The 18,302-nt window shown below is 42.3% G+C and overlaps 1 protein-coding gene across 4 annotated transcripts in view; it reads right to left on the minus strand.

Moving 5' to 3' along the window:
* Window positions 1–2,244: 2,244 nt before the first annotated feature.
* The window catches only part of LOC122561068 (monocarboxylate transporter 12-like), a 51,714-nt gene continuing 35,656 nt past the window's right edge, over window positions 2,245–18,302 (minus strand). For all 4 annotated transcript variants that reach the window (XM_043712433.1, XM_043712435.1, XM_043712434.1 and 1 more), the window contains exons 4-7: window positions 13,345–13,488; window positions 10,712–11,336; window positions 7,657–7,916; window positions 2,245–3,888 (exon numbers count right to left, since the gene is read on the minus strand). In XM_043712433.1, coding sequence (XP_043568368.1) covers window positions 3,692–3,888; window positions 7,657–7,916; window positions 10,712–11,336; window positions 13,345–13,488 — 1,226 coding nt within the window. In that variant the 3' untranslated portion in view covers window positions 2,245–3,691. The remainder of the gene's footprint in view (window positions 3,889–7,656; window positions 7,917–10,711; window positions 11,337–13,344; window positions 13,489–18,302) is intronic.

The raw sequence follows: 18,302 nt of genomic DNA on the forward strand, positions 1-18,302 counted from the left end.
AGTTTTTAACTGGTTCTTCCTCCTGTCATTATGGAATAGCATCTCCTTCCAATCTAGCCTCCAGCATCCCACCCAGAGAAGCACACCAAAATGGGATTGTACGCAATCCGCTTGTGCTCTGCTCCATTACATTTCACCTTTGCAATGTCCCTTGAGGTATTCATCATACCTGCTCAAAGCAACAAGTTGCAAACCCAAGAAGGACAGATCAATACAGTAGAAAAGCTAAAACCTACTGACAGAATTGCAGTTCCCCGCTGCTCCCAGTGCGTTTGGCAACTTACATATAAACAAACTGACTAATTAGGCCACGGGACATTGGAGGCAGATCACCCATTCATTAAGATCATGACCAATCTGTTTGTGTTTCAATTTTATATCTTCACTTACTCCCAATAACCTTTGATTTCCTTGTCCAACAGAAATTTATCTACTTTCACAGTCATTTGAAGCTGGGAGTTCCAAAGTCACGTGACTCTTTGCAGGATCAAAATTCTGTTCAATTTTATCCTAAGAGAGTAACCCTAATTTTTAATCATGTGTCACCTAGCTCTCATAATCTTTCCATGACCACCTCATTAAAACATTCTAGGATTGTATATTCTTCAATCAACTCACCTCACGTTCTTCAAGACACCAGTTGAAACAAGACCAGTCTTAAGACATCCTTTCCTCTTAAGACAACCCACTCATTCCAGGAATCAATTTGGTCAATCTTCTTTGAACCGCCGTCAAAGAAGATTTTCATCCATTCTTAAATAAGGAATGATCTGTCACCATGTCATGGGCTTTTGCCTTCAGCAGAGGATTTGTTCTTAATGAGACAATACTTACGTTAGCTGCCATAACACAAGAACTAAACATGGGTAACAGTCTGGAAGATTCAATAGATGTTTATTACAGCTCTTGAAATATACATAAACATTACAGTTGCAGGCACTTCTATGTCTGAGCTAATAATCAGTTTTTCAGTGACAAACTGCAGCCCACTCACATCAGCACGTCATGCTTCAATTGACCATAGTTAAGATGGAGATTGAGATCTTTATACTTTAGGTCACATGCTATGGTACAGTTACAATATCACAAGCATGTCTCTTAAAGGTAAGCTGCATTATAGCAATCAGACATAAATCAAAGAGGCCCAAACTGTATTTAGTACTCCAAATGTAGTCTCAACAACACCCTACATAACACCCTACATACCTTAAGCATAACATACTTTATTCAAGTTAAATTCTGCTCATAATAAAGGATAGCATTCCATTAGCCTTAATTATTTACTGCATTTGTAAACTAACCTTTAATCACTCAGGCAGTAGAACATGTAGATCTCTCTGCACCTCAGAATTCTGCAGTATCTCTCTGGTTAAATAATATTCTCCTTTATATTCATCCTGCCAAAGAATGTATTACCCAATATTATACTCCATATGCCAGATTTTGACTCAATCTATCTCTATCTGTCTGCAGCTTCCTTGCCTTCCTCCCTATCTTTATGGACCTAACATTTAAAAAGGTAGCCAGCATACTTCACTTCCCCCATCTTAGTCATTGATGTAAACTAAAAGGTTGAGGACCCAACAGAGAATCCTGCGGGACTTCATTTGTCATATCCTGTGGATCAGAAAAAGATCCAATTATTCATGTGCTGCTTTCTACCAGCCAATCTTCTATCCTGCAACAATACTATGGCTTTAAGAGGTGTAGTTTGTGCTTTTTTTTAAATGAAGGAAGTTGAAACAGAGGTGGTGAGCAGTCTTATCAAAGCAATAAGTAAACAGCTTGTGAGGTCTTGGGATTCTTTTTAAAGTTGGAACAATAGAAGCATCCTGAATGGGTGGTGTCAAGCTCCACAGAACCGGTTTGTTTTTAGTTTTAGCCTTCGGTAACAGTTGCTAGGGTTTTGAAGTTGGATGTGGAAGCTCTTATTCCTCTCTATGTTACAGCTAAAAGATGGAGTTCTCTTCCTGCTGCTAGAATTGCATGCATGACAATCTATTTACTGAATTTGCCTTTGCCAAGGGTGTATCCATGGGATACAACTATATTGGAACAGTTGCTGCTTAGTAGTTAAATAATCTATTATTCTGTTTAAGCTTTCCAACAGAGTTAAATTGTTGCAATTTATTCTTTCTTTTGGTGTGTTTTAACTATAGTGTATGATAAAGTGTGTTTTATTTCAATACTGTTGGTTTGACCAATCAAATAGCATTTGGAATGCAACATTTTGCACTTGCCTTTAAAATAAGAAAAGGTTACGGTCTAAGCTATCTTCTGCATATATTTTGAGGGAGTTTGGTCTGGTCCATAACAAAACCTTACACAAGAATTCAAGGCAAATTACTTGGCATTTGGAAATGGGCTACTAAATGAACTTGGTCTGGATTAGTTAAAGATGAATTTTGTTTCACTAACTTGATTTGATGAGGTAGCAGAGAGTGTTGATGAGGGTAATGGGGTAATCCAAAAGGGAGTGGGGGCAGAGTTCATGGTCTGAAATTGCTGAACTCGATGTTGAGTTCAGAAGTGGAAAATGAGATCCTCTTCCTCCACCTTGCCTTGACCACTCCAGTCTAGGAGAGAAATATTAGAACGAGAGCAAGGTGGAGCATTGAAATAGCAAGCAGCTGAAAGGATGGAGTCATTCTTGTTAACACTGCAGTCCACAAAGCAGTCACTCAGTCGATGGTAGGTCTCACCAATGTGGTGATGGATAGCTGGTCTTCACACTCAAGGATAGTGAATCACAGTGTTTCACTGTGATCAGTGTTAAAACTATTTCTCTTTGATATACGTCAATGATATGGACTAGATATCACGGCCAGCATTTCAAAATTTGTAGATCATACAAAATGTGGAATTATGATAAAGAATTAAGGGGATTATAACAAACTCCAGAAGGTTAAGGATAGGGTGATGAAATGGACAGCACACGATACATTTTGATAGAGCGTGAGAAAAGGCAGTATGAATGAGATATAACAACTCAAAAGGATATGAAAATCTTCAGAAAGGTAGCAGGACAGAGACTGCTCAAAAAGCATGTAGGGTTGTTGGCTTAATTAATGGATGAACAGATTAGAAAAACGAGAAAACTGTATGCTTGCATGATTCCTACCTCTCTTCAGGAGTCTATATACAGTATATCATCCTTAAATTAAATGGAAGAAGTTCAACTTCAGAGGCTTTTTCTACTAACAATCAACCAAATCCTGGCTGATCGGCGCTTAAACTAATGTCCCTGTCTTTATTCCATATCTTTTGATAGACATAATTAAAGAAAATCTATGGATCACAATCTTAAAAATTTCAATTGAGCTTGTGTCATTATGAGGTATGAGATTTATGACTGACACTGGCCACATATACAATCACTGATACATTATTAGGAGTCATATGTCCACACACAAGCCCTTTGTATTGAAGAGAAGTATTGGTACAAACCAGCGACTCTGCAGTTAGCAAGTCAAGAGGAACTTGCCAAATGAAAGAGACAGAAAACATTTTTTAAAAAAACTATTATATATATGGATATATATGAAAATACTTTGGCATTGAAAGAAGTATTTATCATTAGCTTCTCAAGTATAATGATTGCCCGTATATTTTGATAATTTGAGAGCCTTTTAAAAATATGCCAGCAATTTTTTTTGCCTGCATTTTCTTAATGTCTAATGAATCCAGTTTTTCATATTGGATCACTTGATGTAGTCTGAAAAGTTGTAGTGCTAGGATCTGGCTCTATGACCGAGATGTGAAGGTTAACTGAATTCCTGTGTTTGGTTATTTGATTGGCAGTAACCACCAGCATAGAACTGATTATCATGGACAGCCCACTGACGAGGAAGGCTGCTGTATAACTTCCTGTAGTATCCACCAACCAACCTGTGAAAGGAAAAGCAAATTTTGAATAAAATCAATGCTCAGATGCAACTTCCCTATTCAGAGAATCACTATGGCACAGATAAACATCATTAAGCCCATCGAGTCTCTTCACAGTATACCACCCATACCCACCCTGTCCCTGTCACCCCACATTCCCCATGGCTAATCTACCTAATCCGAACACTATGGGACAATTTAGCACAGCCAATCCACCCAATCTGTACACCTTTGGACAGAGAGGAAACCAGACCACCTACAGGAGACCGACAGTGAGAATGTGCAAACTCCACATAGACAGTTGCCTGAGGATGGAATTGAACCTGGGCTCGTGGTGCTGTGAGGCAGCAGTGCTAACCACTAAGCCATCGTGCCACGCTATTACAACATTTCTTTTTAATATAGCACCATCTCCACGACCGTAAGTACTGTCACATCTTGTAAGCATGGCACATTTCTCTGACATGTACAAAGCTAAGTGACTCCACTGTTAGATTCCCAGTCAGCTATGGTGAAATACTACTGAAGGTTCAATCAATCTCTCTTAATGCTTTCAGAATAAGCATCGCTGTTGACAAGACTGGTTTCGGTACTTTTTTTTGGAATTGATGAATGGATAGGTTCACTCTGGGTTCATTTGGTAAAGGTATTATTTGGGTTCTCCTGGGCTATGGAATGTATGGACTCATTCATAATGTCAGGAAGTATTGGATACAGGGAGATTTGGCTATCTGGATTCAGAATTGGCTGGCTGACAGAAGGCAGAGAGTGGTTATAGATGGAAAGTATTCTGCCTGGAGGTCAGTTTTGAGTGGGGTCCCACAGGGCTCTGTTCTTGGGTCTCTGCTCTTTGTAGTTTTTATAATGACTTGGATGAGGAGGTTGAGGGGTGGGTTAGTAAATTTGCGGATGACACAAAGGCTGGAGGTGTCGTGGATAGTATAGAGGGCTCCTGCAGGCTGCAGCGCGACACAGACAAGATGCAGAGCTGGGCTGAGAAATGGCAGATGGAATTCAACCTGGATAAATGTGAAGTGATGCATTTTGGAAGGTCGAACTCAAATGCTGAATATAGGATTAAAGACAGGATTCTTGGCAGTGTGGAGGAACAGAGGAATCTGGGTGTGCAAGTACATAAAATTTCCCACCCAAGTGGATAGGTTGTTAAGAAAGCACATGGTGTTTTGGCTTTCATTAACAGGGGGATCGAGTTTAAGAGCCGCAAGGTTTTGCTGCAGCTCTACAAAGCCCTGGTGAGACCACACTTGGATTATTGTGTCCAGTTCTGGTCGCCCTACTATAGGAAAGATATAGAGACTTTGGAGAGGGTGCAAAGAAGGTTTACCAGGATGCTGCCTTGCACATGGATAGCAGTGAGTTGAGGGGTGCATAGGTTAAGTTACTATATTTTACATTAGGATTAAACCTCAGCACAACATCGTGGGCCACAGGGCCTGTTCTGTGCTGTACTTTTCTATGCTCTACATTCTATGCATGTTAGAAGCACAGGGAACGACTGGAACACAACAGATGTTTGGGCAAAGAATAATAAATGAACTAATAGTGACATTGGTTGTGAGTTAATTTCTTTTTGCACCATATGTTGGCATGGGAATTGTAAAAGGCATGTAAAGCCCCTGATCCCACCAGCAAAAAAACCCCCACTAGGTCAAGCACTTCAGTTCTGACCAGTGAGCTTTGCAGTCTGTCAGCTGCCTTATCAGTGAAGTCTCATCCTGCCTGAAACTGCCAGCAACCAGTCGGACACCTGAAGCCAGTAGAAAGTGAGGACATCATTCCTAATGAAGGCCTTTTGCCGAAAACATCGATTCTCCTGCTCCTCAGATGCTGCCTGAGCTGTGCTTTTCCAGCACCACTCTCTTGACTCAGACACTCAAAGCCACTGGGATTTGGAGAGAGTTAAGGGGAGGTCTGGGCTACACAGCCATGAAAAGCAGGTGAGAGTCCAGTTTTCTTTGAAGGGGATTGCAATGTGGAAGTTAGCAGCAGAGGCATTGAAGCCAAGGGCAAGGGGATGGCCTTTAGCTGCCACGCCATAATACGCCCCATCTCTGACCACAATTGCTCTCAGATTGGGGCAACTGGAAGCCACCCCCACTAAACCCGGTTTCCCACGTCAGATAAGCAGTCAATTCTTTTGTCTGCTGGGAAGGCAGGTAACTAAGAACGCGAGATCCAGACCTTTTGGTGGTCGTTAATTGGTCATAAGGACTTTAATTAGTAACTGGTCAAGAAAGTTGTCCATAGATCGTCCCACCCAAAACTGAACTGTTGAGATGTTGGGAAGGCATTATTTGTCCTTCCCTCCATCTGTCCTGCTACCTCTAAGAAAGGGGAATGCTCCACCCATTATCAAGGTGACATCTCAAACTGTGGCATTTTGTAGCTCAGAGATTTGCTCTCCTATTTTTATGTCACACACTGTCCACATGTGAGGAGCTGAATAGCTCAGCAGCAGTTCTAAAACAACCTGAAGGCAGCAAATGTTTAACACAAAGCCTTGTCTTTAGTATTCAAAGGGCATTTGACGATTATTTGGATCGAAATAACATACAAAGGATTAGGGAAAAACTGGCACCAGCTAATGAGTTGATTTGATTTAATACTGTCACATGTAATGAGGTACAGTGAAAAGTGTTGTCTCACTGGAAGATCACGCTATACAAATGCTTCAGAGTAACAGAACAGAGTGCAGGATACAACATTACAGCTGCTAAGAAGGTGCAGAGAGAGAGAGAGATTAACATTAACATGAAAGAAGTCCATTCAAAACTCTGATAACAGCGGGGAAGAAACCAGTCTTGAATCTGTTTGTACATCTATTCAAACTTTTATATCTTCTGCCTGATGGAAGACTGTGGAAGAGAATATAACGAGGGTCTTTGTTTATGTGGGTCGCTTTTCCAAGGCAGTGGGAAGTATAGTTGGAGTCAATGGATGGAAAGCCAGTTCACATATTAGACTGGGCTGTGCTCACAACACAAACTCTCAGAGTTTCTTCTGCTCAGGGGCAGAGCAGTTGCCATACCACACTGTGATGCATCCAAATAGAATGCTTTCTATGGTGCATCTATAAAACAATACTCATTTGAACAGCTGCTGCAGGCAAGATGGTCTCCTTTTGTGTTATAATTATTCTGATTAAACCAGGAGGTTGCATTTCAAAATGAGAGCTTGTGATGGTGGTGGTGGTGGTGGTGGGCGGGGGGGGGGGGGGGGTGTATGGTGCTTTTAATATTCAACTGTTACTAATGGCAAGAGTTCAGTTGGCTGGCATTAGCCAAAACATGTAAATTAGTTTTAAAAAGACATTGAAATATTAAAACCACACTTATGAAAAGCTCTTAATTGATTATGTAGGGTGATTGAGCAGAGGGGCTGTGGTGCAGTTTGCTCAGTTGGTCAAATAGCTTATGTGTGGGATTCATTAACAACAGCAACACAGGGTTTGACCTCTGTTCCAGCCAATGTAGACACAGAACATGCTTGATAAAAAACGTGGACTGCAGATGCTGGAAACCCGAGTCCGGATTAGAGTGGTACTGGAAAAGTACAGCAGGTCAGGCAGCATCCAAAGAGCAGGAAAATCGATACTTTGGGCAAAAGCCCTTCATCAGGAATCATCCAGCACCAATCTTAATCCAAACAGAGCATGCTTCCACATCCTACCATTGCTTAAAAGATATTACTGTAGTTTAGTGGATAAGAATGCAAAAGAGATAAAAATACATTATTTAAAATATTACTGACCTGCTATTGGGGGCCCAATTAGATAGGGAATCCCGTGGATAAAGTAAACTATTCCCAGAGCAGAGGACAGGAACCTATTCCCTGCTATATCGGATGTTACCACTGGGATAAGAGCAACGTAAGCCCCGTCAAAGTATCCATAAAAAACTGCATAGGGAACAAGGAGTGGAAAGGATCTCAGAATGGGAATGAACAGAGAGCAGAGACCATCCAAGCCGACTGTCAAAATGTAACAGTATTTCCGATACTTCTTCAAGAACCTGCAGATTTAAAGAGAGAGAAAGAGCTGCCAGAATAAAAATGTGGAAATTCACTTTAAGTAAAGCAGCAAACAAGTAAAGTTTGAATGACCTATTTTTCATCGCACTCAGTATAGACAGTTGCAACTTTATCAATGGCTGTTCTTTCTTATTTAGGGGTGATTAACACCATTCAAATTTTGTATCTGTCTCTAGATTCACTCTCTTTCAAAAGTGACATTTTTAAAAACAAGAGTTGAATGAATACTGGGTATTATTAGAGTGTGCTATGTACATATTTTATAATTTGAACTGCATGAAAACTAACTTTTTCTTGCTTGGTGCTGCATGATGCCAGACTTCGCCATTTCGTCACCAATCTGTTTCTATACTCCATGTCACTCTTAACCCCACCCAACCTGGACTGGCATGAACCACCTGCAACACAAAGGCCACCACCATCCAACCTCCCCCCATAACACCCCCACCCCTCCCCCCTACCCACCCCCACCACCACATCCACCCACCCAGGAGCTGGTAAAATCAAATCTCCTGGCACAGCCATCAGGTTTGTGAGTGTACCTGTTCAATGAAACCGACAGATACAAATCACTAAACAGCAGCAAAGGTTTCCCATCAAATGGAACACAATATCATTCAAGTAGTGACATTGTTACTTTAAAGTGAAAACAACAAGTGTTGGGATATATTCAACAGTTCAAACAGCAACTGTGCAGGCAGAAGTATTGGGCATAATCTTAAAGGAGTCTGATCTGGAATATGGTCTGGTTTGTGGCAGTCAGGTGAGAACTCTGGTGAGGATTATCTCAATGTCAGGAGCATCTCGCTGCATCTACTATGCTTTTTGCCAAGCAGTGAGGCAAGTTTCTGACTAGGCAGTGTCAAGTTGCCAATTAAGGGGGATTACTGCCTGTTAAACACCATGTTGCCAGCCCAACGTAGCTCATCAATACCCAGCTTTCAGACATGAGAGCCAGTGAGGGTGCCAAGCGCATCCAAAGGATCACTGGCATCTCTGGGCAAACTCCATGGGCACTGGCCACATATTCCCCACACCCATTGACATTGGCATCCAACATGTGCCAGCCTTTAAAGAACCTTCAGCCAAGTAAGTAGGTAGCGCTCAGGGCTGTCTGGGCTTTGGGGTTGATGAGAGCGAGTGGGGAAGATGAGGAGGCCATTGACCTGCTTCCTGTACAGTGAGGGGCATTCCTCTGGATGGAGGAGGCAGCACCAACCCCACCCTTCACCACACCAGGGTCACAACCTCGTTCACTGGGTGAAGGGGACATCTCACATCTGCACCATCATGTCCACCAGGACCTCCTGGTCCTTGCCCACAAAGCAGGGCATAGGTCAGTAACCACACCGGGTAGGTCCAGTCTACACAGAGCATTTGTCTAAATGCACAAAGGCCTTTTAAAGACACACTCTCCTCGGAGATGCCAGTTAATTCCAGGATCTCCTGGTAAGTGCGAAGCTGTTTGAGATGTAACACGTGTGACACAGCGGGGCTAGAATCAGGTGAGGGGGCAGAGTAGGTAAGTAATGAGATACGTTTGGTAAGAAAACTCATTCACAGCGAGCAACCTTCTGTGATACTCAATAAAACTGACACTCAGCCAGAAAGAGTTTACGACCAGAGGACATAGGCTCACAGTAAGGGGTCAAATAGCTAAGTTTCCTCTCTCAGGGTAGTGATTCCATGGAATTCTTTACCCAGAGAGTGGTTGAGGCTAGGACATCAAGAGTATTCAAGAGCGAGGTAAATTCTGAAACAGTAAGGGAGCCAAGGGTTATGGTGAAAGGCAGGAAAATGGAGTTGAAGATTATCAGATCAATCACCATCTTACCAAATAGTAGAGCAGATTCATTGGGCCAAATGGCTTACTTCTGCTCCTACATCTTACGGTCTTATAGGGTTAACTCATACCCGCACTGAGGGATTAAAGATTTTTATTGTTGCCATCTGACTAAATAATGTAATATTCCCAAGTGAGCAAGAAAACCTCCTTCATAAAATGCATTGATTCTTAATGTGCTGCACATGTAATTTCTTAGCCTGATGCTGTTGATGTCACCGATATCTCATAATATATTGACATCAATCTCTATACATCTCTTTTTGACTAGCTATAAAAGAAGTCCCTTGAGGCATATATTTTGAGTCTATTAATATCCAGTCTGTATAAAGTTTACATCCTGCTAACAGACAGTGCAAACTGCAAAGAAGAAAGCATACTAGTTATTTGTAAAACATGCTATCAAAAAAAAGGCCAAGTCGGAAATACGGTTGAGAGAATTATTCTAAAAAGAGCCAAAATTGAACTGTGTAGCAATGAGATACGCTGAATTATTAAAGCATTTAAAGTGCCCTATTAAAATTGCTTTTACTACATTTGCAATTTCGGGTTAATAGGTTCAGGATACACATCGAAAACAATTTCACATTAATCTTCCTAGGGAGACAGACATTTTTGTGGATGGTACACATACAAAATACATCTGTTGACTGATTTTGGCCTTTGTGTATATAGCATTATAATCCATTCAACCACAGGGGCTGCTGTAGCACATGTTCATAATCAATTTCAATGGAAAGTTTGAAGTTTCAATGGTGAGGAGCTAGCTGAAGACTTTTCCATTCTAGTCCAGTGAGGTACATCACACAAATTCAGTAATAATCCTGCCCCAGTGTTATTGGGTGCTGGAGTTAGAATCCTTAGCACTTCACACCTCTGAATGATCTCATTCTAGCGCCGAATACAATTAAATATTTTCACTTGTACCCTTACCTTCTGTCCGTTATCCAGCCAAATGAAATGGTGCCAATAATGTTTATGATGCCTAGTATCGACATTAGGAAGGCTGCTTGCTGTTGGCTTACCCCAGTGCTTACTGCATATGGTACAAGATGAACAAACGGAGTGCTGCAGCCATAGGCGAGGAACAGCAGCGATGCGGCAAACACAAGGAAGTCCGGAGTCAGCAGGAAGGCATATTCTTTATATGACGGACAACAGCTGCACAGCTGCCTTTCGGCCCTCTCTTTGCTAATGAAGTTCGAATCTGCCGAAGGGCTGGGCAGTTGAGGGTCGTCACATTGTGCCTTAAGGCTGCATTCCACAGAGATTTTCTCACTGGCAATGTCACTAATGGTGGAACTGCACAGCTCCTCGACAAGGGTGAGGGGTCTCAACAGAGCACCACAAACACAAATATTCGCCACAAGGCCTCCAAGGATGAGTAATGCCCCACGCCAAGAGTACTGTTCAATCAGCAGCTGAACTACTGGAGCTAAAACAAAAGTCCCAATCCCACTTCCTGACATGGCCAATCCATACGCCACAGCTTTCTTCTTGCAGAAGTACTTGCCGACTATTGATATGGCAGGAGAATAAGCTAAAGCATAGCCACAACCTGCAACACAAACAGATTTTTAAAAAAATTATGACGTGCTTTTAATGTAAAAGCTATGCGATGTAAGGTAAAGATGCAGTCCAAGCTTCGATTACTTTCGACGCGTTATTCCGAGATAGACACTGAAAGGCTGCAGTTCCCATCCCAAGACCCGCTGTTTCAGTTTGCTCCTACATAGAGGAGCATGAGTCTCTTCTTAAAATATATTTTCTGTGTCAACCTATGCTGAAGCAGGTGAGACTTGAACCAGAATGTATTGAATCTGGGTCTCCTGGCTGAGAGATGGGACACTACCACAGCGCCACAAAAGCCCTTTTGAGGAGCACAAGTGACTTCCCAGTTAATGTCCACCACCTGAGCACAATTACATATGGAATTACTTTGCAATGAACATTTCCATCCAATTGTTCTCACTTTTGGCTTTCTATTGAAATTAGGTTTATCACATATTCTCAAAAGGAGGGTACGGTAAGAGATTTCAGTGGGATTTTTTTGGTTGCCTTCCCTATTTTGATAGAGAGATGGTAGAAGAGTCTCAGGAATACAAAGACTGTGCTCACAGGCTGTTAATCCTATTGCTAGATATCACTTACACATGATTAGGATATTTTATTTGTGTAGCACTTCTACAGCAGCATGCATCGTGATAAACACTGAGTAGCACAAAGCCTCCTTTCAACATGCTTCTTTGCTGTGAATATAAAATATAAAATGGAAACATTGCAAGGTGATCGGGAAAAAGTAAGGGACTGTGTCGAATTGGGAATGACACTTCAAATATGATCTCCGGTCCAATGGATGGTCATCCACTTTGGTCCTAAAACAGAGTAAAGTCTTTTCTACAGTGGTGAAGAGTGAGAAAATAGTGGAAGTTCAAAGACTTGACTGTTCCAAGTACTTAGATCATTAAAATTTTATGACCAGCTACAGAAATTAATCAGAGCCGCTAATGGAATGCTGACCTTTATATTTGGAGGATTAGAATATAAGGAGATAGAAATTAAGTGAAAACTAAACCAAGCAGCAAATAAACCTCTCCTGGAGACCCATGACTGTTTCGAGCACCACATCTCTGGAAGCATTTAATGACCTTGGAGGGAGGGCAGTGTAATTCACTAGAATGGTACCTGAAGTCCATAGGTTACATTGTGAAGGACTAAGCAAACACATACTGCATTCCTTTGAATTTCAAGAGTTAAGGGTTTATTTGATTGAATCATTCAAGATAGAAGAACAGATAGGGTAGACAGGGAGAAACTGTTGTCTCTGCTTGAGCAGGTCTGGGGGGGGGGGGCGTGCAGTAGGAAAAAAATAACAGCAGATCTTTCAGGAGAGAAATTAGATAACACTTCAATGCAAAGTGTGGTCCAAGTTTAGAACTCTATTGCAACTAGTAACTAACACTAGATTAGATGTTAACTTACAAACTGAGACTGACAGATTTTGGTAAACCAAAGATATTAAGGGACGTCATGTGTCAGATTAAATCACAGGCCATACTTAACTAGTAAAGCAGAGAGCACTGAGCCCACTGGAGAGTTGGGTTATTCTATGGCTGCTACTGAAATTCTACATATCTGCCAAAAGTGCAGTATACAGCAAAGGGGTTGTGTAAGAATCTCAACAGTTAGTGAACTCATGCGAAAGTAGCTTCTCTTTAATTGGATATATTAGTTGTCGCATTAATATTTCATCTATGTTGGTTTTAGTTTGTTTGCTGCAGAAAAAGTTTTATAATATGGTATCATGTCCTTCAGTAATTATGATTGGTCACTGGGAAATTCATCCCTCTTAAGAAGTCTCTACAGAGATTGCAATAACATGTACGCTGACAACATCCAGCCCCACCCATCTCCCGACTCGTCCACTGTTTATAGATTGTCAGACCATTTATCTGAGTGCTGTTCTCAGTGGCTCTCTGACTTCCTCACCTTTTACCACCTAAGGATGTCCCTGGGGGATTTAGTGCACCAGTCAATTATATTTACACAGCAGTTATAGCTCTTACCAGTGACAACTCCCAGAGATAGATAGAGATACTCCAAGCAGGTAGCGAATGAGCTGAGAATGAGGCCGGCAGAAGCTAATATTCCTCCAAGAATCACTGACACTCTCGTAGAATAGCGATTGCTAATAATACTTCCAACAGGTGCTACAGAGAACAAAGGGACAAACATAATAGATGGGATACACTGCGGTATCCCTATGCTGCTTTTGACTCTGTACAAATGCAAAAACTGACAAAACTCAACATAAAACAGTAATTCATGGAATAAATGACAGAGCACTTTATTTTTGCCTGGATTGGAGGGTTTGAGCTACAGGGAGAGGCTGGGGGCTTTTTTCCCTGGTGTGTCAAAGGCTGAGGGGTGACTTTATAGAGGTTTATAAAACCGTGGGAAGCATGGATAAGGTGAATAGCCAATGTCTTTTTCCCAGGGTAGGAGAGTCCAAAACTAGACAGCGTAGATTTGAGGAGAGAGAGGCAAGATTTAAATACGACCTAAGGAGCAATGTTTTCATGCAGAGGGTGGTATGTGTATGGAATGAGCTGTCAGAGGAAGTGGTTGAGGCGGGTACAATTACAACATTTAAAAGGTATCTGGATGGGTACATGAATAGGAAGGGTTTACAGGGACATGGGTCAAATGCTGGCAAATAGCACTAGATCAGTTTAGGATACCTTTTCACACAGAGGGTGGTACATGTATGGAATGAGCTGCCAAAGGAAGTGGTGGCAGCTGGTACAATTACAACATTTCAAAGGCATCTGGATGGGTATATGAATAGGAAGGGTTTGGAGGGAAATGGGCAGGGTGCTGGCAGGAGGGACTAGATTGGTTTGGGATATCTGGTCGGCATGGACGGGTTGGACTGAAGGGTCTGTTTCCATGCTGTACATCTCTACGGTCGGTATGGATGAGTTGGACTGAAGGATCTGTTTCCATGCTGTATAACTCCATGACTCTAAGTGTTATGCCACCTAAAGGTCACCATTTCAGTGTTACTCTAGGGTCATGTTCTAAAACCATCATAGCTAATGGTAGACCCTGGAGAGTATTGTCGAACAGAGACCTTCGGGGTGTCGGGACATAGTTCCTTGAAAGTGGAGTCACAGGAAGACAGGATGGTGAAGAATGCATTTGGTGCACTTTCCTTCACCAGTCACAGCACTGAGTACAGAAATTGGGACATCGTGTTCCAGCTGTACAAGACATTTCTAAGACAACATTTAGAGTACTGAGTGCAATTCTGGTTGCCCTACTGTTGGAAGGATGCTACTAAACTGGAAAAAAAATTGACAAGGCTGTCATTGAAACTGGATAGTTGGATAGGCTGGAACTTTTTTCACTGAAGATAGGAGACTGAGAGGTGACCTTCTTGAGGTTTATAAAATCATGAGGGTCATACAAAAAGTGAATAGCCAAGGTCTTTTCCCGGGGTGGGGGAGTCTAAAACTAGAGGGGATAGGTTTAAGGTATGTGGGGAAAGACTTAAGAGGGACCTGAGGGGCAACTTCTTTCACTCAGAGGGTGGTACGTGTACAGAATGAACTGCGAGAGGAAGTGTTGAGGCGGGTACAATTACAACAGTTAAAATGCACTTGGACAGGTACAAGGTTAGGAAAGATTTAGAGGAACACGGACCTAATGCAGGCAAATGGGACTAGTTCAGTTTAGGGAAACTGATTGGCATGGACGACTTGGACTGCGCTGTCTGACTCCATAACTCCATGCATCCATGGCATGTGTTTAGACAGTCAAGATGTATGTAATGTACAGTGTTGTCAATAAGTGCAGAGCACAGTGTGCAAATCTGTGACATTATAGCAATGTAAATAGTTAGTGTTGTTAGCAAATTCCCAAGACTGCCCCAACAAGAATCTAGTTATTATGGCACATGCTGCACAAAGCTAACAGGTAAGGCAGCGCTCAGAGCACACCATATCAGCAGTGGTGATTGGCCTAAAATCCGTGTCCCGCAGTTGTTTTCTACTCCACATATGTCTTTGTCTGAGTTCTCTGCAGCAGAACCCAAGTGCACCTTTGTTCTGAGGAGTTAGCACCAGCACTATCCTCTGACTGGCTGCAGCTTTTGCCTACCCAGTGACTCACCACACACAGATCCTGCCTCACTGCTGCCCTCTAACGGACAAACAGTGTCAGCATTCGAGTAGTAGCTACAACAAGTGACATTGTTTCTTCTTCATTAGTCTCTCATTCTTCTTGTACTTCACACTCTCCCCAACCAATTGTGGACCAGGTGAGGGTTCTCGTGTGTAGCTAAAAGGATAAAAGTACAAGAGTCTTGGTGGAGTGAAAGGGGCATATTAGAATTTGCACAAAGACCATAACATATGAACACATGGACTAGCCAAAGATCATGAAGCAGGAATTCTTTATTCCACAGGCAGGAGGTCATTACAAACATGAAGGAAAATTAAGGATAAATGAGGAAGTATTTACACTATGTATATGGAACAACCTGGACTGGCGGGGGAATGTTATATTGGGCTGAGGAATCCATTTGTCTGTCTGCTCCCCCTCCGATCAGCCCTCGCCTCATCAAAGATGCTCTTTCTTTCCAGTGACAGTCCATTTAATTGTTCCAGCTGCCCTCCCTCATCATCATCTCCTTCTGTTGGAGATCCCAAAGAACATCTCTGCTCACTCAGCGCCTTCTATCACTGTTGCTACCTGCTGCTGTCAGTCTCGTTATACGCATTTACATGATCCGCAGTTTGTAAATCAGAGGACATTGTGGGTTGAGGAAATAATACAGGGATTTGAGAAGGCTAGGTTTGAGCATTTTGTGAAGTTGCATAATTTCAGCATTATCCTCATTCACTGCAGTGTCAATGATGCTACCCACTCTCTTCTTTAGTAGGGGTGAGGGTAATGCTGACAATGTCTGACACCCGCTATCGAGTTAGGTGCTGCTGTCTCTGATTATGGGCCACCTTGTCCTGCAAGAGAGAGGGAAGTGTGCTTCAGTGCTTTGTCTTTCATAGTTGGTAGAGTGGAAGCTGTGAGTGTTGGGTATGAGGCTTGCAGCAGTGAGAGAGGATGCGGTGATGCTGTGAATGTTAGCTTTCAGTTGGACTTGAATGGGATAGACAATAAGTGAGTGAACAGGGTGTGGTGACTAGAGGAGTGCGAGAGGACCAGTTATCAGGAAATGGTATCTGAAGATGCTTTCACCGAGTCTGACAATGTGCAAGACGTCTTTGAATTTTCTTGTGTCACTGCACTCTGGGCCTCAGAGCTTCTCACATTGGCACGATGGTGATTTTTCCTCAGCGTAGTGTCTGTGTGAAATGAATGAATTTTACTGCCTGCTGCTTGCCTTTAAAGGGGTGTACTCTGGCTATAGTGGTATCAGCCTTGCACTGTCATGTGATCCTTGCTGGCAGGCAGCAGTGCATTCAAGATTGGAGTGCAATCATTATAATTAGCAGGTAGCACAGATGTTGCACGATCTCCACGCGACGTTGGACAGCCTGGGTCCGTTCACACATCAATGGACCTTACAACTATGTTCAAGGCTATCAAAGTTTAGAGTCCTGAGGTTTGCTTTCTCTGAAAAATAGAATGGGAAGAGAATTATTGCAAGTTGAAAGAGTAAATGATGAAACCAAAGAATAAAAGAAATGTTCATAAGCACTTGCTGAAATCATACCTTATTGAACAAAAGCAACCAGCCAGTTCCTAGGAATCCCAGATCAATGGACAAGATTGGATGTACACTCCGGGTAGGTGTTGCTATCTGATTTGTTGATATCCTGCAGATTGTCAGCAATTTAGCTTTCAAAATGTTGCCAAAATGCTTCTTCGACTGATCATAGCATGCATTGGAATTCAATAACATGTTTCAAATCATAAACATTGCGAAACCATTATCACGGATGTGCTCTTCTAGAAAAAGTCATAAAAATCTAATATTTGAATGGCGAAAGATGTTTGGTCCAGCTTTGCATTTACTGGAGGGTCCTGGGTCTTCAGTAGTTTCTGCTGTTAATGCTACTGGATACATGGAAACAAATTCAGAATACTGCAACCGAACATCGGGCTAATTCCATTCTTGTTTTTCAATGGTCTGCACCAGATATAATAGTCTTCACTCATGACCCATATATATCCTTTAATGTCTAACAGGCATATGTTGCAATATCAGAAGGTCTTTCTTTAACTTTCCTCATGGATTTCCAAGTTGCAAAGTCTGCCAGGGATGTGGTTACTTTCCAGGCTGCAACCTGCAGTTTAAAATGTCTTCCCGTTCCCCACACTGGGGCCATCATTAGTTTACATCATTTGCATTTTCATTGATAATTGCAGAGTTCGGAAAAATTACACCTTTGGTTATTGCTTGCAGTTTTATATTTCCCAGTTAATACAACTTCATTCTTGTAGAAAGTTTGGCTTTTTAATTTCGGAAAGAATTATGCAGTGGGTTGGGAGCTCAAGGAACAAAGCTTGGGCCAGAAGAGAAACTAAAAGATCTCAGAATTGATGCCCATCCTGGCAGCTATTCCCAAATCCCAAATGTGGGATGCGGTTAGTTCAACACTTCATGATCTTTCGAGTCCCAAGTCCTTACCTTCCCACCTGGGAGAAAGTGAGGACTGCAGATGCTGGAGACCAGAGTTGAAAAATGTGGTACTGGAAAAACACAGCAGGCCAGGCAGCATCCGAGGAGCAGGAGAATCGACGTTTCGTGCATGAGCCCTTCTTCAGGAATGAGGCTGGTGTGCCAAGCAAGCTGAGATAAAAGGTAAGGGGGAGGGGACTGGGGGGAGGGGCGCTAGGAATACGATAGGTGGAAGGACGTGAGGATGAGGGTGATAGGCCGGAGAGGGGGTGGGTGCGGAGTGGTCGGGAAGAAGCTTGCAGGTCAAGAGGGCGGTGCTGAATCCGGGGGTTGGGACTGAGATAAGGTGGGGGGAGGGGAAATGAGGAAGCTGGAGAA

This window comes from Chiloscyllium plagiosum, chromosome 22 (genome assembly GCF_004010195.1).
Source record: "Chiloscyllium plagiosum isolate BGI_BamShark_2017 chromosome 22, ASM401019v2, whole genome shotgun sequence".
NCBI lineage: Eukaryota > Metazoa > Chordata > Chondrichthyes > Orectolobiformes > Hemiscylliidae > Chiloscyllium > Chiloscyllium plagiosum.